We start from the raw sequence: 24,437 nt of genomic DNA, 5'->3' as shown, positions 1-24,437 counted from the left end.
GTTTTTGTAAACACAAATCTGTGAGGGGTAGTGGTGAATGCACAGGTGTGTGCACGCGTATGTGTGTGCATGAGCACACGCGTACATGCACGTGTACATATGCACAAATAGCTCTCTCAAGGCTCTTTTTTTAATTTTTAATTTTTTTCAAAGCTCTTTTGATACATGTTAATTCACATATCTTAATATAAATGTTGAAGGAAATCTGCTTCCCTATTGAAAAATGAGAAGACTGGCAATGACATGTAACTACCTATATGTTCACCTTCCCTATTGTATACCCTACCCTCCCTGTCCAGGAAGTAAATGTTGCTTTTTTTTTAATGCTTTTAAAAGTCTATTTAATCTTCATTTCTCTGGTTTTCTCTCTTCATCTCTCTCTCTCTAGTGTTATTTATGCTTAACACTGTAAACATGTTTGGAAAGAGAATTCACATTAAACTTAAAAAAAATCATTACTCAAAAGAGAGAATTTATGGAAAAAGATAGACTCCTGCTTTTTACCTTGTACAATTCCATATTGCTTAAAATTTTACTTTTGTGATTAAAGGAGCAACATTGTCTAAAAGTCTGTCATTAATATATCATTCTAGGAAGGCTACATTTTATGTTCCAAATCCAAACAAGTAAGATGGGAACCATGGTGGTTTCCGCAAGTAACAAAATGTCTAACTGAAAATATATTTTTGTAATTTGGTTAATTAGATTTCTGTATAGTCAAACAACAGGATTTTTATTTCCCAATTTCGGTATTGAATACAGAAGTTATTTTGCCCTTGTGCAACTAAACTTCTCTAAGATACAGAAATATTAAATAACAGTTAATGAATCCTATTTGCTAATTCTGTTGTTATGAACAACAGAAATTCACATTAAATAACTCCAAATTTGTAAATATTTCCAGTGATGGCTAGGAGGGTAAATAAACAATATTGATATTCATTTTTCCAAAGGAATACAGTTATGGAATTCCAGTTATTTTATAATCATCCATGATCAAAGCATCACTTGACATCCTATGAAAACTGATATAAAATATAAAAATCTTCTAAAAGAGATTATGTACAGATGTGTGTATCAAATACACACACATATACACACACATACAAATTCACATGCTAACAACCCTAATCCAAGTACAAAAACTTTAAAGAAAATAGAATTCTTTTAGTTAAAGGCTGATATGTAGAAGTTGGTTCTAATAACTTTAAAAAAGTTTTCTTTAAATGAGTAATTTAAAGAATGTGCATAAGCATTTGAACTTCTTTTGTAACTTCTTGCCTATACAAAGTTTTGAATGATTTTACATGTTTTGCGGAGTTGGCTTAAATATTTTAAAATCTAAGAGGAAAACATTTCATTTTAGGTCTTGAGAATGCTGGCTGGAAAAAGAAAGTGTCGTAAAAGCCTGTTGTTATGAGAATGAAGAAGGAATAAAATAAAATGGTGATTAGCTAGTTGTTTTACCCACCATTAGGCGGACTTCAAGTACAGAAGAAACATGAAAAATGATTGAAGTGAGACTTACCTGTTATTTTAATACCATAAATCCTAGGCTCAAAACATTTTGGCAAACTACCACAGAAAATTTTAACATGTCATAAAAACAGCCTATAGGAAACAAATTATTAAAGATTAAATATTTGATTAAAAAAGTTAAGGATGACCTCCTAGCTCAGGTTACCCAAGACAGTCCTGGTTAATGCCTTTGAACATGGCAAGAAGTACTAATGATGTTCTCAGAATATTGGTAGATGGTTATGCTAACAGCTCTTCCAGTATCCATGTTTCACCTCCTCCTATCCATACCTGTGGTGTCTTCTCATTCTCTGGCCATGGGACTTGTTTTGGCCAATGAGATGTTGACCACTGTGATGCACAGAGACACTTGAAAAGTATCTGTACAACTGGGCTTGCTTTTGCGTTTCTACCATGCCAGGAGAACATGCCCAGTGAGGCTGCTGGAGTTTAAGAGACGAGTGAAGTCGAGTCAAAATGCCAAAAATCGCACACTAGTCAACCCAGCTGAGAGCTAGCAAGACCCAACTGAGTGAGTGATCCAACTGTGACCAGAACCGGCCGGGAACACCCAGCCTGAATCACCAAACTGCAGATTCATGAGCTAAGAATGATAAAATATTATTTTAAGGCTCTTTAAACTTTTGGAGTGATTTGTTATTGTATTATCATGTTGATAATTAACTAATAACAGCTGGGGAGACAATTAACTTATACACATAGGACTTCTAAGAGTTTATAAATAATACCTTCATTTCCATTAGTTCCGCTGTATTTGGAGGAGTGCTAAGAGCTTTTTCAGCTATCTTCTCAAATTCATCACATAATCTGAAACACCAGACAAAATCAGTCTTACATAATTAAGCTTTATACCTAAATACATTCCTGTGTACTATTTAAATGTGCCGCCATGTGAAAAAGAAAGATGATCTTACCTATGTGACGTCTAAAGAATTAAAAAGCCAATTTGTGTCCATGCTCATTCATTCAATATACATTTAATGATCATTTATTACATTCCCAACTATGATGTTAAGTGAGAGACAGAGAAATGGAGAAGATATAATAACGACTCTCAAGAAGTTCCTAATCCTATATAAAAGCCAGGGCCATAAACAATCACTTCCAACCTACAATTTTAGGGGCTCTATCAGAGATTTAGTTGAGATAGCACCCAAAAAGTGGTACTGGTTTGTAGGTCTATTTCCCCCTTAAGAGTGTAACTTCCTTCAGCAATTATATTCATATTTGGAGTATAAGCACTTACTGTTGTGCCTAATATAAGCTTCCTTTCGGCTTTCATGCATCCTGAATATTTTTTTGAATGATCTATGTTTTCCTGTAATACCATAACCATTACAAAATTTCTGATTATGTGGGGGGATTTTCCATGTAACCGATGCCAGAAAAAGAGGTTCCCGGAGCAACAGTAACACCAGTTGTTCTAAGACAAGTTCTATTTCTTGTCTAAATAGATGGGTATCCTGCTTTCTACCTTTCCACGAGTTTACTTAACATGAGCCAGTTTTCCTAAAAATCTCCAGGTTGGTCAACAAATAAGTTTTTAGTTAAGATAACATGTTATCACGGCCTTAAAGAGTAATTACACTGAATGAAGTTCCAAACTTGAGGGTCGGTTAGGACTGAGGACAATTATTGGGAAAATCCGCTTTGTGTACTGGATTATACAAACTTAAAATCTTAGTGATCTTAGAAAATGCTCATCTGATTTGTGCAAACAAAACTGCAAGCACATTTTAATACCGCCTTATTTCAGGCAGTTGGGTAGGCACAGTTGTGGTGAAAACCTAATAATAATCATAGCATAACGAAGCCAAGTAGGAGGGTCACTGATGACACCATTCTAATCCATAACTTTATTTGAAGGACAACTGATTCTATCTAACATCCCCCTGAAAAAAAAAAAATAGTATCACATAAATACCTTGTATTTACTTCCTGGTGATCTCTGAACATTTTAGCTATAAGTTTTCCACAAATAATTTCTGCTCGCTTCACCAAAGCTCTGATTAATTCCTCACAGTGCATCTCAAACATTCCTAAACGAACAGTCTGCAATGTTAAGTATTAAAAGTTTAATAAACATGAAAATAAAAGATTCCCACAATTTTGCCTTTCTCACAAGGTGTGTGTGATCTAACAAGATTCAGATTTTCTGTTGTTTTTTTTTTAATATGATTCAGGCAGGATTTTCTAAACACTCATATTCTGCAGCTATCTTCTGGGTAAATCTTCAAGAGTTTGTTATCTTGGAAGCCAATTCTATTTCAGGACAACAACGGATATAAGAACTTTGGAGAATTGAGTTATTGCTAAATAGACAGTGGGGGATTTAAATGTTACATATTCTCTGTACAAAACAGTAATGTGTGTTCAAGGTGGAAATTTTGGAAATTATAAAAAAGGACAAATGAAAATCTTAAATTACCAGCCTCTTGCTGAACAGAAGTAATCACATTTTGGTGTAATTACTGTATTTTCCAAAGGATTTTTAAACACTAAAGCAAAAGAAAAAATTAAGTTCTTGGAATTTTTGAGGGATCAAATTATATAAAGTAGCTAAAAGTTAGGCTTGAAGTACTAGACTTTCAGTCCTATGAGGACAAGAACCCTGTTTTGTCTCCTTCCACTTATCCAGGGCTTACTACCCCAACACTTGGCCCGTGGAGAGGCAAGAAATACTTTCCCTGTTGATAGTAACGGTCTGAGTCTTTCACTGTATGGTCCAAGAACACATCCTAATAAAACTGGGAAAAAAAGATCATTAGTTACAAAGAACAGTTGTACAAAAACAGATCATTTACCTTTCTAGATGTGTACTGTATCTCCTCTATTAGTTTTTGGTACTTGCGAATTTCTTGAATTATTCTCTCATAAGTATGATTTTCTTCGAGGAAAGCATCGACTTCTTGCTCAGCTTTTCTGGTGATCAGAAAGTTATACTTGTCATAGAGTCTGAGGTGTTTGGTAGGTTCCTCACTCTCTCTTATTACCACTTCCTTCACCTTGTCTTTGTGGGCTTCGATGATTTCATTCAGAATTACTGGTTTCAAGGTTGCTGGCTTAGACTTACTTTCCTAAACAAAGGAGAAAAATAACATTCATTTCCAAAAATAAAGGTAGTCGTATCCTTTATCTTTGTAAAAATGCCGATCTTACCATATATAGAGGTTTTTAAATTTTATTCATTTTTATTTTTTTATTGGAGTTCGATTTGCCAGCAAATAGCATAACACCCAGTGCTCAACCCATCAAGTGCCCCCCTCAATGCCCGTAACCCAGTCACCCCAACCCCCCGCCCGCCTCCCTTTCCACCACCCTTTGTTCATTTCCCAGAGTTAAGTGTGAGAGAAAAGGTTTTTTTTTTTTTTTTTACTCACAAGACCTTTTTGATTTTATAACCTCTATAGAAAGATATTCAGTTTAATCATAGCAGTGTATTGAATATCTGAGTCTCATATAACTTTTTTTGTTTTCCTTCAAGGCTACCTAGTTTTGTTTTTCTGTAGGGATCAAAGAACTGCCACTTGAAAATATAGACAAAATAAAAGAATATGAAAACACCCAAAATCCACATTTTCTTTGTGCAATTGTATATGCTTTATAAGGTAGTCCTTGCATTGCATTTTGTTTTTAAAAAGTCAACCAGCTCAGTGTCATATCATCATATTCTTTGATCACAGTACTTTTTCACCTTGAGGAGTAATCTGTCTTAGAACAAAGAAAGACTGTTAAGTCACTCATTTGTTGACCTTTGATCTTTGATTCTGTGAACAGTGACTAGAGTAGACTAAAATTCCTAGTTACAAAATGTGCATTCTGCTACCACCATTAGAATAATGGATCAGACAACAATTTTAAATAAGCAAACACATCTCAACAGCTTGTCTCCTCTTCTCAAATAAAAGGGCGAGTACAGGGGATCCCTGGGTGGCTCAGCGGTTTGGCGCCTGCCTTTGGCCCAGGGCGTGATCCTGGAGTCCCAGGATCGAGTCCCACGTTGGGCTCCCTGCATGGAGCCTGCTTCTCACTCTGCCTGTGTCTCTGCTTCTCTCTCTCTATGTCTCTCATAAATAAATAAATAAATCTTTAAAAAAAATCTTTAAAAAAAAGGGCAAGTACATGTGTCTACATGGTTGATTATCTTGAATCAAGTTACACTTAAAAATGTAGATGCTCTACCCCCCCAATTCAGAAGGGATTTTTCACTGTGACAAACAAAAATTATGATCCGTAGTGGATATTCTACAGCATTTACTAGATAATATCAAAAGATTCCTTAGAGAAAAAAAAAAGATTCCTTAGAGATCTGGGTAGTTTATTCAGGTCTCCAGGGTGCATTTGCCTAAGATGCTCATATTGCTTAGAACTAGATGCTTCTTGAGAACTTTAGTGAATCCCACCACCACCACTCAGCCCTGAGCTCCGTAGGTGCTTGGTGCCATCTATTCCAGAAAACAAAACAAAACACAACAACTTTGGGATAAAGCAATCTATATTATGTACTGTATGCAATGTAATTATTGGATCAAATGCAAAGGTCATTAATATTCATTATGCAATGTTTCTTAAACATATTAACAGCCTGTCTGATGTCCATAGCCTATAGGTCTCTCTTTCTAAACATAACTGGATACCAGTACATCAGAACTATATTAGCATGTATACTTGTGATATGAATTCTAATCAGTTTCTATCAGGAGTTAAGGGGAATATTTTGTATGAGACAGTGCCAAGTGTTCCAAGGTCTATCAAAAGAGATCATAAGATAGATGGTGATATGCCTGCACTCACAGCATCTTAGCCCCTTGCACTTACCTATCATGGGGAAAAAAAAAGTGGATTTTAATTTCACTTTCTGTTTCTATCAAAGACTGTGATAAGAACAGCTCTACGAAATACGCTTCTGCAGTTGCTGTCAAAGGTCATCGAAATCACGTTCAATCATCTTACTCGAAGTGTCTTCTATATCACTTGTTTCCAAACCTAACTGATAACTAGCAAAATATCCCTAGATGATTCTGGCAACCTGTCTCTGAGAACCAACTACCACCGTGAATCCGCATCTCTAGGAGCAAGAGGTGGTGGTGGTGGATTTGTATTTTTAAAATCTCACCAGGTGATGCTGACCCATAGGGTTTCAGAACTATTACCCTGTGTAGAAGGCCCCGTGTAAGATCTCTTTCTCTCAGAATCTCACAGCAGGAAGAATACCTGAGCAGTCTAAATTAACTGTTTAATTCCAAGTAAAACTTGTCTTATTCCTTAGAAACCAGGAGACTCAGAGCCATATTTTATAACCATTAAATCAAAGCAACTGTATTCATTCAAATGACGGTAATCCTTTCCTCTACTTTGAGCACACCCTGTGATTCTCACTAACGTGTTATATTTGTCTGTTGGGTAAGCTCCTTCAGATCATTCCTGGAAAAAAAAAAAAAAAGGCAGGGTATCCCTGGAGAAAGATGCAATAGAACTAATAGAACAAATAGAACTGAAGTTAAACGGAGGACAAAGTAAACTGTATTTCTCGAGAGACTTCTGTCTGTGGCAACATGAGGAACAGATAACCTGAAAATAGCTATCTAGTTCAAAACCTGTAAGTGTGCTGGGGGGATAAAATGCCAAACACAACTTGTATAATACACAGTAAGGAAGCAAAATAATAGAGCAAGTCTAGGGACCAACGTGAGAGAACATAAACTGAGAGGTAATCCTGTGCCCAAGTGAGCAGCTGCCCAGAGACTGCTGATCCCTGGTGGCCTAAGTTTTGCTCAATTGAGTCTCTAGCAAGATGGGCCTCTGTGCAGGGGTGCGTGGGGATGGGGTGGGGATGATGGTCAGGAAACAAAGCCTCCCCTGAGGAAGGAGGAGTCATAATTTCTGCACCCCACAGAAAGCCAAGAACACGGGAAGGTGACACACAATTTCAGAATGCTGACGGGCGAGGGAACCTCTGAATGAGGGAGGAAAGGCAAGGAAAATATCCTGTTTTGACCTTGTCTTTCAGTGCAGAAGAAAAAACATGGTCACCTGAAGAATTTGTGACCTGCAGCGTGTTCTCATGCAGATTTGGGTAAACTAGTACATTGCCAGTGTGGCCTACAAAATCCGCTGCGAGAATTTCATTTAAAAATAGTCCTTCAGTCTGGAGAGGCCTCCAGAGCAACCATCAGGAGAATATGCAAGTTCTGGAGGAACCCACTTAAATTAAGGCCTTAAGGACCTCCCTGCGTGAGGTACTTACATGTATAAGCCCAGAATAATAAAGAAAAAACACCCACAGAAATAAGCCACCATGGGCAAGGGTCATATCAGCAAAGCACCTTTTATAGAGAAGTAAAAGAGTAACAAATATATGACTAAATACAAGAGACTATCAAAAGTGACCTGTGCGATTTGACAAAGAACTTAAAGGAATTCCTAGAAAATAAAAATCTTAAAAAAATTAGAAGCTCTATGATGAGGATAATATCCTCACAATGGATCATTTCACCATCACAATGTTGAGTAAAACAAACAAACAAACAAACAAGCAGGGGATCCCTGGGTGGCTCAGCGGTTTAGTGCCCGCCTTGGGCCCAGGACGTGATCCTGGGGACCTGAGATCGAGTCCCGCGTCGGGCTCCCTGCATGGAGCCTGCTTCTCCCTCTGCCTGTGTCTCTGCCTCTCTCTCTCTCTCTCTCTCTCTCTCTCTCTCTCTCTCTTTCTCTCTCTCTCTCTCTCATAAATAAATAAATAAAATCTTTAAAAAAAAAAAAACAAAAAACAGGTCAGTGATTATAAGATGACTCTACACAAAGTCCTGGAAAGAATAAATGGTAATTGTTGAGGGATATGCACACAGGTTGTAAGTCTATCTTGAAATTTCAGCTTAATAACTACAAAATTCGAGATAGCGATTCTTTTGCCACAAGGTAGGAGAGGAGTGTGGGAACAGGGAAGGGCAGTGGTCAGAAGAGATTAAGGGTATCCATAATGATAGTCCACTTCTCTAGTTAGATTCTAGTACATGGGGGTAACTTTACTACCACCTAAAACTACACACTAGTTTCCTGGATGCTTTCCTATTCATATTTGTGAATGACTTCAATAAAAAAGAGGGGACCTGGGTGGGGTGGTTCAGTCGTTTAAGCCGCCAACCCTTGGTTTTGGCTCAGGTCATGATCTCGCAGTGGTGGATAGAGCCCTGTGTTGAGGTTGGAGCTCAGCGCAGAGTCTGCTTCACATGTTCTCTCCCTTCCCCTCTGCCCTTCCCTGCCCACCCCCTACTTGTGTGCATGCTCTTTCTATATAATAAATATTTTTTAAAAAGTAAAAGAAATAGGAAAGAATTTAACAAGCCACTGGACTTACAAACTTGAAAACATTTTAAGTGAAGGAATTATCAGACATGCTTGTTTTGTACACGAGACTGCAGTAACTGCTGTTGAAATACCCAAGTTCAGCAAAGCTTTGCTAAATACGTGGCCAGAGAGAGAAGGGAAGTAGAATTTGGGATTGGAGAGTACAGAGATGCTACTACTTATGGGAAAAGGTATATGAGGAGAGTAATCAACTGGAGGACGGTTTTAGAGAGCTACAACAGTATAAGGGAGGCCTACGGCATGGCTTGAGTGCTACAGCAAACACTCATCAACTGTTTTAAACTGGAGCACAACTTTAATTCTTTCCCTTAAGAAAAATTTCAGTCCCAAGAAACTAGGTATACTCCAAGATCAGCTAGTGGGAAAACAGTATTTTGTTGAATTAAAACTTTCTTATATACCAATTTTACCAAGCCATTTATATTCTGCAAGGCAGAGAATAGAGGTCTACACTTTTTAAAGGTTGTTTGAAATGAATATCATCATGGAAATTCAAGCTATCAGAATACCCTTGTTACTTACCCACTTGGAATACAATTTTGTCTCAACTCTTGGGACAAAACTGACAGCCTTAATCATGATGTCATAAATGTTCAGAAGGATGTCTGCATAGTCATTGAAATCAGGTTCAAACTTAATGGTGTCATTTTCAAGAATCAGCCTCATGATGAAACCCGGATGTTCATGAGCTCTAATAGAATCCTGCAAGAAAAAATTATACATGGATGTTAATATATTATGAACCAGGAGAGACTAAGCAGTGCACTGGTCCCAATTAGAAAACATGGGAACTCACATCTCCTCTTATGCCCTAGACGGTTAAGCCAATGAGGAGCTCTACTAAAAAGAGCAAGAATAATTCCCAGCTAGACGTGTTGGTATCTAGTATCCACCTGGCCTACAGATCAAGGAGTTCCAGAAAAAGGAGAATGTGCATAGCAATGGGGCTCTACACTCATACAAGAGCCCAAGAGAACATTCAAATTTCCAGGCCCAGGTCACATTCTAATAGGACTCTCTTCCAGAAAGAAAAGAGTTCCTTGCAGAAACCTTCCCCAGGCATCACGACCCAAATTTCCCAATATTTTTACTTCCCTTCACTAATCCTTCACCAACATGAATATAATCATGTTGAATCCTGAATCCTGAATATTCAGATTGATACTTTTTTTAAAAAAAATAGGTAAGTGATCTAAAAGTATACTTCCTCCTCTCCCACTGGAAAAAGTTCTTTAAAAAAAAAAAAACATTTTCCTTTTGAAAATAAATTAGTAGATGAATATTGGTGTAACTGCACCATACTTACTGGTGGTTGTGCTATTAAGTCTGTGAAATCCTGCATGGAGACCAAAGTGAGTTCCTGCAGCTGTAAAGTCATAAGTGTTGCCGCACAGTTGAAAAAAGATTCCAATTTGGCACTGCTGTCACCGGTTGGCAATTGTTTTTTTTTATTGCCTTGGTAATAAATATTCTGCACTTCTGGAAACCACCTTGGAAGCACAAAAGACTTTTAAAAGTTAATACTTCCAGTGAATCACTCCTTTTACATTAAGCATCAGCAGTAACTTCTAGACATCCAAAGGTCTTCCTAGAGAGGTACATTGCTAATTGACATGAGCCACTCTCTGAAACATAAGCACTAGCATATTTCACTTTTTCTTGGAAAATAAATTTTAATCACAGTCAATGGAAGATGACTCAACAATGTGATGCTGTGAGAAAATAAAAACGTAAATCTAACTCCTGAAACTCTGATTCCTGTACTTTTTTAAATAAAAATGTATTGGGGGATCCCTGGGTGGTGCAGCGGTTTGGCGCCTGCCTTTGGCCCAGGGCGCGATCCTGGAGACCGGGATCGAATCCCACGTCGGGCTCCCGGTGCATGGAGCCTGCTTCTCCCTCTGCCTATGTCTCTGCCTCTCTCTCTCTCTCTCTCTCTCTGTGTGACTATCATAAATAAATAAAAATTTAAAAATAAATAAGTAAATAAGTATTGGATATCACAAAATACTACTCACTGGTCTCCAAAATGTTCTTTGGGAAAAGGATTTGTTAATTTAAAGCTAAAATGCAAATTGCTGATTAAATCAAGTAAGTTTGTTTGGTTCAATCCACTTGGTACTTTCTGCTATTCTGTTTCACAATGACTTGAAACCAAGTCAATAAAATCAATTATTTTCTTATTCCCCTTAATGTGAAATCCTGAAAGAATGACTGTTTTAAGACAGTTTCAAATATGTATGTATCCTCATAATAAAAGGGTAACAGTAAATTCACATATAGATTTATAATGATAACAAGTCTAGTTTTCAGTTTATAAAACCACTAATAGTACAAAATTAAGGAATATTGAGAACTCTTTATAAGAGATATTTTTAAAAAGTAGGGTCTTCATATCTTTAGGAGTTCCCTGAATGCCCCAAGAAAGATCTAAATTTTAAATACATGTATTCATTTCTTTAATAAATGAATTAGTATCTACTTTAGTATCTACTATGTGCTAGGAACAGTATCATGGGAGATATAAAAAGATATATCATCTCTTATAATAATGAAGACAATGCATCATAGGATAAAAAACAGTCTTGAAGTCAAAGGATTGAGATATAATTTTCCATTTAACTAACAGAGAAGGATTTTATAGTGAAGATGGCAATTTCACTGAAGGAAGGAAATGAAAAGTATCAGAAGAAAAGAATTTGAAATAGAAGTGTGATAATAAGAAAAATAAGTGGATGAGTGGGGCTAATATGTCTAATCATTTCATTGTCTATAATAGAGATGATAGATTTCTTCCTAGAAAATAGGAGAAATAAGTGGAGGAAAGTCTGTGAGGACTTTTGCAGAACTTGGGAACTAAACACAAGAAGTTGGGGCAACCTCACTCTCAAAAATGAAGCTATGGCAAATCTTTTTGCTGTAAGGTGTCATTGTTGAGGCAATAGATAAAGAGGATGAGTAACAAATACTAAGTAGAGAAGGGCAATGCTATATTAAGAAAGGGGACCAAGAAACTGCCAGTTTATTGCAGTGACCAGTAGTTCAGACAAGAGATGAAATAGACTTGGGGCCATCAAACTGGAAAAAAAGACAAATTATGCTTTAAAAATTATCCAGTCATTGTCCCGAAGACATTTACAGGGCTCCCTATTATGTACAAAACACTTGGTACAAAATATTAGTCTGCAAAGTGCTTATAGGCACTTTGGAGGAAAAAACAAACACACAAGTACATGTTACAAAAGGAAGGAATGTTGCAAAAGAGGTATTCAAGAGGAAGAGATCACTTTTTAGGGGGAAACAACAGAGAATTTCATAGAAGGATCATTTGAGCTGGGTATTGGAGAACGAAGAAAGGCTTATCCAGTAATAAGCTGCATTAAGTACTAAAAACTATGTGGATCATAATATTTTGCCAGTAGACTTCAAGAGGTTTCATTCTGTTTAATTTCCTTAACCTTTTATTCAATTTGATATAATTATATATGCAAAGATGGTAATACTAAGAGTCACAGAGTTTAAGAGACTAACTTAATAATCAGAAAATTTTCCAAAAAATAAAAAGACCATGGCCCAGGTAAAGATGGATTCATTATTATGTTCTACAGAACATTTAAAGAATTAATAACCAATCCTTCATAAACTGCCCAAAGAGAGAAAAACAGAGAGAGGAATACTCCTGACTCATTCTATGAAGTCAATATTATCATGCCCAGACAAATACATCACAAGAAAAAGAAAACTGCAGACCAATATCCCTTATGCATGTATAACACAAAAATCCTCAACAAAGTAGTAGCAGACTGAATCCAGCAGCATATAAAAAGAATTATACTCCATGGCCAAGTGGGATTTATCTCAGGAATGAAAGATTAGTTCAATATATTAAAACCAATGTAATATACTAATAAAGTAGGAAAAAACCCATTATGATCTTAGCTGCAGAAAAACATTTGGCAATATCTGCGTAACAGAAACAATCAAGAAACAAAGAATGAAAGGGAAATTCCTCAACTTGATAAAGGGAACAGCTAACAAAATGACAAAACACTGAAAGCCTTCCCCTGACATCAGGCACAATACAAGGATGTCCACCCTCGCCACATCTTTTCAATACTGTACTGGAGATTCTAACCAAAGCATTTAGGCAAAGAGAAGACAAAAGAAACAAATGCAGATAAGAAATGAAGAAGTAGAACTATATCTATTTGCAGATAACACAAACTTCTATAGAAAAAGATATAAAGGTTACACACACACACACACACACACACACACAAAAACTATTGGTGCTAATAAACAAGTTTAGCAAGGTTGCAGGATATAAGATCAATGTACAAAAAAAAAAAAAAAACAGACTTTATCAAAATTAAAAAAATATTTGTGTCTCAGGGTGCCTGGGTTACTCAGTTAAGTATCCAACTCTCTCTCTCTCTCTCTGGTTTTTTTTTTTTTTTTTTTTTTTTTTTTTTTTTTTTTTTTACTGTCCAACTCTTGATCTCAGCTCAGGTCTTGATCTCAGGGTCATGAGCTCAAGCCCCATATTGGGCTTCATATTGGGCATGCAGCTTATTTTTTTAAAAAAATTTTTTTGTGCCTCAAATCTGTGCCTATCAAGCAAATGAAAGGATCAACCACATAATGAGAGAAATACTTGTAAATCATGTACTGAAGGTTTAGTATCCAGAATATATAAAAAACTCTTACAATTCAAAAATAAAAATACTAATCAATACAAAGTAAGCAACTATCTGAATAGACACATCCAAATAAGACAAATACATGAATAAGCATATAAAAAGATGCTCAACATAGTCATTAGAGAAATGCAAATCAAGCCCACAATAAGATAGAACTTCACCTCTACTAGGATGACTGTATATAATCAGAAAGATGGACAATAACAAGTACAAACAGGATGTAGAGAAAGTGGAACCGTCATATATTGTTGATAGGAACGTAAAATCTTACAGACCTTTTAGGGAACAAATATGGTAGTTCCTCAAAAAGTCAAACACGGAGCTATTACATAACCCAACAATTCTACTCCTAGATATATACCCAAGAGGACTGAAAACACACGTTCATACCGATGTTCATTGCACTATGCATTATTCCTAATAGGCAAAGAGTAGCAACAACACAAATGTCCAGCTACTGGTGAACGGATAAGCAAAATATGTTAGCTCCATATGATGAAATATTTGGCCATGAGAAGGAATAAAGTACTGATACAGGCTATAACATGGATGAACCTTGAGAACATTGTCCTTAGTGTAAGAAGATAGACATAAATGTATACATATTATGTAATCCCTCTGAGATGAAACATTCAGAATGGGTACGGAAAGTATGTTAGTGATTGTCAGGGCACGTGGGAGGGGGAATCAGGAGTGTCTGATAACAGAGAAAGTGTTTCTTTTGGGCGGTGATAGAATTAGTGATGATTATCGCAAAACATAAGCCACTGAAATGTACACAAGAAAGTGGTGAATTTTATGGTAAGTAAGTTATATCTCAATTTTAAAAAATAGTTAGCAATCTACTGATTATGGCTAGTGACAGGCTAAGGGTGGTCAAGATGTAGATGACAACAAACAGAAAAAGTCACAAAGTTTTTTCAGCTTAGCCTGGGAATGGTCCAGAACAGGAAGAGAGATGCTGATATTCAGGTGGCATTCAACTGGAGATATGCAGTATGAAATTAGTAACAAGGGCCTAGAGCTCAAAAAAACGTAAGACCTTGAGACAGAAAAGACAGTGGAGATCATGACATTGTCATGAGTGTAAGTAAAGAAGACAAAGGAGCAAACACTTGAGAGGCCCCCACTCTTGGGGATGGTAAGAACATGGAACCTAGAAAACAGATTTCCAGAATGCAGGGGTGATAAACCATAGCAACTGCTGAGTCGATGCGGAGGGTGATTACGGAGAGAGGGTATTTGGGTTTGGGGCAGATACCATAACCATTTACTAATCCTTTCCCCACTGTGAGGAGCTGATCTGCGGTCTTTTAGCCATGATAAACACATTCTGGTTCACTACTGGAAGTATAGACACAGTGTTCTTCCCCTAGAATCAATCAGGAAGCATCAAGAGCCACAGCTAATCAATTTACAACTCTCAGCAAAACTTTTCAATAAAGGTTTGACCTCTACTCTGCACCCGTGATGCCCAATTGACCAAAATTTACAGTGGTAATATATTCCTGGGGTATAACCCTGAGGTTATAGATCAAGAAAATTTATTTGTATTCTGTCTTTAAGAGGTCATTTTCTTCCCTGTAATTAGTTATGGGGTTTCATTCTATCCCCCTCATCTATTTGTTTATGTTAACTAAATACTAGAATTAAAGGAAATTCTAAAGCTCTTTCAAGTAATGTCAGAAAAAGAATTTGATTCTGACATAATGGAGAAGAAAAAAAGATAAAGGAAAGATTCAGCCTTAAACTATGAAGATGTATCTCCAACTTTTGGAAAACATGAAGCCATGCTGGAGTTACATGACCTCTGTTACCTGCGATTTGAGCTCATTTTAATGTCCTATTTATAATAACCCATGATAGAGAAAGTTTTCCTGTATTGTTTCAGAGCATATTGTCTGGTACCTACATCAATAATTATCAAGTGTGGCTATTCCATTTTTAAGGATCAATCTGAGACGTTTAACTACCATTTGATAAGTCTAACCTCTCAGTGCAATTGTAAACTCCTTTAAAGAATATAGATCACCCCAATTGTGCTTTAACTATTCTTCATCCCCCATCCAAAAGCAAAATGAGAGAGGTATAGTGCCTTAAATGTATTACTAGATGTCAAATATCTAATAAATGGATAAGTTGATGATCATTCTCCCAACAGTATCCAACCCCACTCTTAGAAAAGTAGAAACCAGACATTGAGAGGAAAAAAAAAAAAAAACACTATAATTATTTTAGTTCCTGCACAATCTACGCTGTGTAGAACATTCGGATAGGCCATACAGACCAACTCCGTTAAAGATATTATACTTAATTCTTGAACAGAAATAATTACAAACTTATTAAAATAGGATTTTCTTTAAAAATAAAATAAAATAGGATTTTCTAAATGCAGCTAAAATATAGTTCCCCACAAGAACATTTTTAAAATTGTGTTTTCCTCCATGAAATTTCAAAACTTTACATTTTAAGTAGAGTCTCTTTAGCAGATTCCATGTGTTTCATGACAATGGTGTGAAATGCTGACAGCTCTAATGCATCCTGGCGGTTATGAAACTCTTCTATATCAACTAAACGTAGTTTTCTGCAAGACATAAAAAAATAAGCAATAATTAAGGCAGGAGATTTCTTTGCTTTTAATCTTTTTGTTAACTGGTCTCCTCGAAAATATGATATTCCTAGGTTATATCATTAAAATGCTTATTTAATAAAATTAAATATTTAAGAACATGAAATTTTAAAAATAATTTTAATTTTTTAACTAATGTAATTAGATTTGATAAGGACACGGTATAAATTATGAAGCATTCTTGTGAAGTAGAACAAAATCGAAATAACGGATTTGATAGATAATTTAGATAGATTTTTGCTTTCAAGTTGGAACAATTGCAATAGGAAAAGATAAATCTCAAAGCTTGGAAGCCTCGCTACTCCTAAAACAAAAATTGTACCCACTCTAAAAAGAAAGCAATCTTGCATTTTAGGGCGCTGTGGGGTGGGGGAGACCTCACACTTAATTAAGACCTATTGTATCACAATCTTATGATCCTGTCTGGTTTTGTTGTTGTCTTGGGTTTTTTTGTTTTGTTTTGTTTTGTTTAAGAAAACACAGTGCTTACTCTAGTCAACAGCTTTCCATTCAACTTCTTTTCTGACTACAATGCTATGGATCTTTGTTATATACATGGTTTACACATTTAAGACGTTTCTGTTGGGGGCTCCACACTGGGTGTGGAGCCTACTTAAAAAAATTAATAAAAGAATTTTCTGTTGGGAATACTGGACGAGCACATGGAAAAGAGGAAACTGAACCCTAATCTTACACCACACACAAAAATTAACTCAAAATGGATTAATGACTTGAATAGAAGACCTGAAACCATAGAAGTCCTAGAAGAAAACATAGGCAGTAAGCTCCTGGACATGAGTGTTGGCAATGATTTTTTTGGATCTGATGCCAAAAGCAAAAAATAAACAAGTGGGACTACATCAAACTAAAATGCTTCTGCACAGCCAAATCAACCATTAACAAAATGAAAAGGCATCCTACTTACTGAATGGGAGAAAATATTTGCAAATCATATACTAAGAAGGGGTTAATATTAAAAATTTATAAAGAACACGTACAACTCAGTAGAAAAAAAATCCGATTAAAAAGTGGGCAGAGGATTTGAATCAACAGTTTTCCAAGAAGGTACAAAGATGGCCAACAGGTATATATGAAAAGATGTTCACATCACTAATTATCAGGGAAATACAAATCAAACCAAAATGAGATTATCATCGCACACCTGCTAGGATGGCTATTAAAAAAAGGTAAGAAATAAGTGTTGGCGAGAATGTGGACAAGAGAGAATCCTTGTGCGCTGTTTGTGGAAATGTAAATTGGTGCAGCCACTATGGAAAACAATACGGAGGCTCCTCAAAAAGTAAAGAATAGGACTACCATATTATTATCAGCACTTCTACTTCCAGATATTTATCTGAAGACAATGAAAACACTAAATATACATGGTTTACATATTTATTACTCATGTTATTGCATTATTGATAATAGTCAAAACAGGGAAACAATCTAAATGTCCGTTGATGGATAAGGAAATCGTGATACATAAGTATATGTCATGGAATATTATTCAGCCATAAAATAATGAAATCTTGCCATTTGAGACACCATGGATGGACCCCGAAAGCATCATGCTAAGTGAAATAAGCCAGACACAGACAAATAACTTGATGACCTCATATGTGCCATCTAAAATACTGGAAACTGACCTCGTGGATGTGGAGAACAGACTGATGGCTGCCTGGGGCAGGGGATGGGGGGGGGGGGCAACATAACCTCACTCTCTTAGACCTCTTTCTCTCACATTCAACTACTCTAATTCATGGCCTGTGGTAATGTCCACGTATATGTCCATATACACTCTACACACGTCTTCATATATACACACTATTTTTCAAGCAAATATACCTGTGTGGTGTGTAGGTTGTGACTGCGTTACATACGCCAGCTCAGACACGAAGTGGGTTGTGTGCATCTACCCACTGAAGGACACAGGCTTGCACACTCCCATCTACAAACATTCCCTTCGGTCTCCACACCTGTGCACTTTCACAGCCATCCAGATGATTCTCTCATTACCCTTCCCCAGCCCACGGCCACACACATGGATGTTCTCTATCTTCAAGAGCTGCTGAGATTAAGGCCCAACTGACTGTGGCCTGGAGGAAGGATGCCCTGGGTGATCAATGCAGCCTCCTGCTCCGAGAGGAGGACTCTCAGCTGTGCAACGACTCGTGTCTGCAAGGGCAACAATGAAGTTGCCAGAGTCCTCTTCCTCCCCGCAGACTGCAAAGCTTCTTCCTCATTTGTCTTCAACCCAGATGCCATTTGTCATCACCCCAGATGCCTTGAGGTTTGCTTCAGTTGCTGCTACTGATACCTCCGTCGCTATGACCGTGGACAGCAAGTCTGGACACATCCCTCATTTACTGTTTTTGATCTGGACTTTATTCCCTTTTTTCTTCCCCTCTCTCCTCTCATTTTCTTGACTCTTGCCTCCTGACAGGGCCCAACAAAGTCAAGCCTTTTATGGATGATGCTAGGGACTGCAGCCTCACCCCCCAGCAACCAGTGTGCCCTGGTAGTTCTATCTACCAGGTTACAAAATGGTTAATGGTTACAAAAGAAAACAGCTCTGGTGGTGGTGTGAAGATAAAATGTACCCCTGCATGCAAACAGCCTTTGTGGAGGTGAGGTCATCCTATGTATGACCTCATGACTGCAAGCACAGTCAAATCACAGGGCTGGGCAGGAGAGGAATACCCGAGAGAAAAGAAATGGGAAAAACATGGGCAAGGAGATAGCCTCTTCCTATTCCAAAGGCCAAATTCCAGCGGGCAAAGAAATCCACGTCGTACAACAGAACGCAGAACGATGCTTTCCAGCAGTGTGTGGTTTGACCAACAAAGGCCACGTTTAGGCCGTGTGTACGTGTAGGCGCACGTGTGTATCTGATCATATGAGCACAAAATAAAATAAGGGAAGCTATCCCGCGGGATGGTTGCCATGGGTCTTTGGCTGGGCAGGTGGAGAGGAGGGCAGCGAGGAGGAAGAGAAAGGCTGGTGGGTGGAAGTCAGGCAAAAAAGTATATATGATCACATTTATATGCTTATATAAAAGTTTCATAGATGGCCGCGTGTTTAATTAAAATTTATTTTTAAAAAGCAGACAGGCCCAAGCCAGTAATATGACAACAACCTGATGCACTGCCAAAAAGAAAATGTGAATTTTTCTTCGAGAATAGTTGCATTTTAGTAAACTATGCTGGTGAAATGTGGAAAAGGGCAGTAGGGGCTATCGAATTTAGATGAGACCATACACCCCAATGGCCGTTTCTTTCATGCAGTGGGTGTCTGCCAACTAATGCACCACCAAAGCCATTTCTTACAGAAACAGTATTTGGTGATCACTGAGTAGCTTTCAAAATACATTTTTGTATTATAGCACTGCATAAGCTATTCTGACAGTGATCTGCTCTCAAATCATTCCCTGCAAAGCTTACTTTAAAAAGGGGGGAGCTGGGGATCCCTGGGTGGCGCAGCGGTTTGGCACCTGCCTTTGGCCCAGGGCGCGATCCTGGAGACCCGGGATTGAATCCGTCGGGCTCCCGGTGCATGGGGCCTGCTTCTCCCTCTGCCTGTGTCTCTGCCTCCCTCTCTCTGTCTCTATCATAAATAAATAAAAATTTAAAAAAAGGGGGGGGAGCTGTATAATGTGAAAGTTTTAAGTTAAGTACCTTAGGAAAGAGCCATGTAAATCTATGTAAGAAACTTGTAGCATATGTAAGGTTTTGCTGGCATTTATCCTACAAAAATAGAATATTTTAGTATGAATTTGCTGAATGTAAGACCATGGACTCTGTTTTTATACTATGACCTGATTTTAAAGGTCCAAAATAATTTGTTTTTAAAAGTTTGTCCTCGTGCTAAAGTGTCAGTGTATGTATAATTGATCTGGTTGTAAACTATATTTCGAATTAAATCCTAGTGTAATGACGTGGGCACTTGACGAGATGAGCACTGGGTGTTATTCTGTACGTTGGCAAATTGAACACCAATAAAAAAAATTATTAAAAAAATAATAAAATAAATCCTAGTGTAATAAGCTTTATATAACTAAAAGTTTTAAACTGCTAAAACATTTCCTATTTTTAAGAGATGTGAGATGCAGTATGGGACTATTTTAATTTTTCTTCCTTAAGCCCAAATATTAAACTATTAAAGGGTCCCTCCAACCTTAAAGATTCATTCTGGCTTTCAGTAATTTTTGTAATCTAGAATATGAATATAGTTTAGTGTATGATGTCAGTATATATATTTTTTGTTACTAGTCCAAGTGCAACCCAGGGGACCATTAATGCAAAAGATGTAATTTCTTACATAGTATCTTGATAAGGTGTTTTACATAAATATAACAGTTAATCCAACAGTAAATTACAAATCTGTATGGGAGACTCAATTTAAAAATTCTGATTGTAAGTGCCCTATTCTAATTTGGTGGTTTACATTTTAAAGCAGAGTGGCTAAATTGTGTTTCTCCAGTTAAACTTAGATGAGGTGACATGGCTCAAGTCAAATAATGCTATCCTAAAGTTTACATAGTACTTCATGTACATTTGTGAATTTCAAGCATGAAATTAAAAAATAAAATTGCCTCTTCCCCCCTCCCCCAAAAAAAAGAAAAAAGCAGACAGGATGCAACTCTGTGGGGTCAGAGGATGCAATAAAAATTGCAATAAAAATTATGCACAGTTCAGGTCTAAGGACGGGCTTCCCGTCGAATGGTTTCAGGAGGCCCCGCAAAGTGTGCTCGCTTCCCATGCCCTCCTGCCACACAGCAGGTGCAGCCAAGACCCGGGGACCCCGCAGGGCCGGCTGCTTGGGGGGGGGGGGGGGCTGCAGTCGTGGGGGTCGCAAAGGTTGGAGTTGGGAGGGAAGGCTCCAGACTATTTAGAGACTGGGTGTCTCCTCTCTCCTAAGGCAGGTCTGATCCAGATTTTGAGGTTCCTGAGAGGAGCCCTTCTCTAGGAAACAATCTAAGGAAATCCTACTGCTTTTGCATCCTTTAGGAAGCCTGTGCCCGCAGGTGCATATGCTAGGACACCCCCCTGACACCCTAGAAGGCACGGTGCAAGGGAGGGAGCATGAAGCTGGAGCTTCTCAACCCAGGGACCAGCTGTCCTCGGCCCTGGGAGCAAGCAGGTCAGCTCCACGCCCCCCCCAACCAACAGGATCCACATCCAGCTGTGCCAAGCACGTGTCACCTGTGGCTGTGCATCCCACCGTGACAATGTCTATGAGGTGATGATGCATCACCTCCAACAGTCATGCCATTCGGGTAGGCGATACCTTCTAGGCTTCTACACCATCCAGATGATTGGAGCGGCTAATGTTTTGTGGGATCTAAAACAAAGCATGACAATTCAGCCCCTAAACTGTGACTAGTCCTTAAAGTCTGTGCGGTAGTGGGCTCTGGGGTGGGGGTTAGAGGTAACTGGGCGAGAGGTAAAAGGCAATGTCCGTGCTCTACTGCACCTCTACGCTGCTGATTTAAAACCAGTACCAGTTACCATACTGATGGTAAGTTTGTAGTCATTTTTTTTATTTGCAGTTAAAACAGTAAGAGAAATCATTAAGGTGTGACGAAATAGCTCTTATAACCCTTTTAAGAGGCAGCGCGGTAAGGCCGGAGATACTCACTTATAAGTACTGTGCCACAAATCTAGCACAGCCAACATTGTAGGGTTCAGTGTGTTCAAGTGATCCTTAATATAATTGCTTGCAGCTAAAAAAGATTTCCTCCAAGGTTTGGGAAGAATTTCCATTCTGAAAACGAAGAAAAAAATCGGCTATCTTTAGAAATCAAAACAAAGTATTGTTTTAGCATACTTTTTGAGTAATAATGCTTTTTTTTTTTTCTTTAGAGATTGGTGGGGGAGCAGAGGGAGAGAGAGCACCTTAAGCAGTCCCCATGCCCAGCCCTGAACCCGACTTAGGACTCGATCTCACAAGCCTGAGATCCTGATCTGAGCCCAAATCAAGAGCTGGTCGCTGAACCAACCGAGCCATCAAAGTGCCCCAATAATGGCTGCATTTTAATAAAAAGTATTATGTATCCCTTACAGTCATAGCAAAACATATAATTATATATTAAAAAGGCCATACTTTCTATAGTCTAAGCCATATAATTTTAGAATATTAACATATGAAATTAGACTTGAATCTTTTTTTAAAGATTTTATTTATTTAAGAGAGAGCAGGGGGAGGGTCAGAGGGAGAGAGAGAGAGAAGTGGCCTCTCTGCTGAGCGGGAGCCCGGCTTGGAGCTCAATCCCAGGATCCCAAGATTATCACCTGAGCCGAAGGCAGACACTCAACCGACTGAGCCACCCAGGCGTCCCTGAGTCTTTTTCAAGTTTTATTTATTTAAGTAATCGCTACACTCAACCTGGGGGCTCAAACTCATGACTCCAAGGATCAAGGGTCATATGCTCTCCCAACTGAGCCAACCAGGTATCCCATAGACTAGAATCTTTAATACATACGGTAACTATTTTTCCTTTAAATACTTAACCAAGGTCACAAATAACTAATAATGATGAATAGAAATAGTAGCCAGCTTTTTTCTCATATATATCTTGAAAGACTTCATTTCAAGACACAAAATGTTTAAATTTTTCTGCTTTGGGTTTTCTTTTTTTTTTTTTTTCTGCTTCCGGAAATTCCCTTCAACTTAACCTCTGTTTATATGTAAAGGACACTTCCAACATCACCAACACTAACATCCTTATTTGAAGACTCCTATGACTTGAATAGTCAATCGTCCTTAATACAGCAAAGATATGCCATTTTCATCTTTCAGAGTATATTTAAACATTTGCGTTTGATGCCTACAATTTTTTTATTTTCACTGACTTTAAACACTTAATCTTGTTTTATTATATAGCAAGCTTAATTCAGTTTTCAGTCGTAGTCATAGCACCTTTACAATTAAAAAGATGATTTTTATCTCTTCCCAGGAGAAAAGCTGTTCTCCACATAAGATATGTTGGAAACGACTGAATAATTTTTTCTTGCCATTATATGAAAACGATCGGAGGCACTTTTAAATAGTATGAAAGAAGCAACACGGCATTGTTTACTAAATCCTAAAAATAGAAGCGCTATTCTTCAAACTATTTAAGAGATTTATTCCTAAATGTTAATTACTTAGGGAAATATATAGCAAGTGTATTTTTCTATTATGTGTCCTATATTTTAATCTAATAAATTGGAATATATTCTATATATACGTATTTTCCGCAATGTTCCCCAGCATGTTTTTATGCATTCCAATTGCCATTAAGCTCTGATATCCTATTACATCTGAAGCCTGTACTAGTAGCCATGGAAATACAAAGATCTCTACCAAGTTCTTTCACCAGTGCACTTCTGTTTTAAGCACACGGGTGTCCATATTCATCCCTCTGCCTACCCATTTACCCATGGATTTATAAACAGAACATAGCAGGGCTTAGATTCATAAACATAATAAGAATAAGCAGTTGTATATATGAAGTACCTAAGTTATAAGCATCTATAGGAGAAATGTAACCAGTGTATGAATATATACACATACACAAAACAGTCATATCATCAATATTCTTACAGAAACGTGATCACTTACTCAGCACGGTGGGGTGGAAGTTCATCTGGTTTTTTATCCTCTTCTTTTTCCCTAGGATCTTTTAAAACAAAATCAACTAAAAGAAAATTGAAAAGTTCTGATAAATAACCTGATGTGGATTATATTTCCAAGCAATTGCAAAACTAATTCCACTAAAATCAATCACTATGTCATCTAAAATAATGGAGCAGTTTGTGCGTATGACGACTAAAGTGGTTATGAGAAAACCTACGATGTCTGTGTCTTTGTGAGTGTATGGGCACTCTCCTAAGAGCAGGTCTCTATTATTTCACTTGAGAATAATAATTGGTCTTAAGATGACATTTCCTTCATAGCAACTCTACCAAAAGTATTTTCCGCTGAAGGGCAACAATACAGAATCCTAACAGTCTGCTTTCATTGAGGAAACTTAGGTATTGCTTTGTTCTCTTCAAAGTTGCGTAAAAGCATAAAACATAAATCAGCAGAAGGAGCTGCTGGTCCTTAATCCAGTTCATCTGCCCTTGAAGATGCTCTTTCTAAAACGCAACTGTGCCGTCACCCCTTTGCTTGAGGTCCTTTGGTGACTCACTAACCTTGATCCCTTTAAAAAGGGATGG

General features: G+C 37.6%; 1 protein-coding gene across 4 annotated transcripts in view; it reads right to left on the bottom strand.

The window, feature by feature from the left end:
• The window catches only part of DNAH7 (dynein axonemal heavy chain 7), a 234,340-nt gene that overhangs the window by 180,333 nt on the left and 29,570 nt on the right, over nucleotides 1-24,437 (bottom strand). For all 4 annotated transcript variants that reach the window (XR_012024865.1, XR_012024864.1, XM_072812865.1 and 1 more), the window contains exons 8-15: nucleotides 23,839-23,914; nucleotides 21,874-21,999; nucleotides 16,072-16,191; nucleotides 10,214-10,397; nucleotides 9,430-9,609; nucleotides 4,344-4,616; nucleotides 3,464-3,591; nucleotides 2,268-2,346 (exon numbers count right to left, since the gene is read on the bottom strand). Coding sequence is in view for 2 of the 4 variants with exons in the window: in XM_072812865.1 (XP_072668966.1) it covers nucleotides 2,268-2,346; nucleotides 3,464-3,591; nucleotides 4,344-4,616; nucleotides 9,430-9,609; nucleotides 10,214-10,397; nucleotides 16,072-16,191; nucleotides 21,874-21,999; nucleotides 23,839-23,914 (1,166 nt within the window). In the remaining 2 variants the exon portion in view is untranslated. The remainder of the gene's footprint in view (nucleotides 1-2,267; nucleotides 2,347-3,463; nucleotides 3,592-4,343; nucleotides 4,617-9,429; nucleotides 9,610-10,213; nucleotides 10,398-16,071; nucleotides 16,192-21,873; nucleotides 22,000-23,838; nucleotides 23,915-24,437) is intronic.

This window comes from Canis lupus, chromosome 36, assembly GCF_048164855.1.
Source record: "Canis lupus baileyi chromosome 36, mCanLup2.hap1, whole genome shotgun sequence".
NCBI lineage: Eukaryota > Metazoa > Chordata > Mammalia > Carnivora > Canidae > Canis > Canis lupus.
This window is presented reverse-complemented; position numbering and strand designations above follow the sequence as displayed.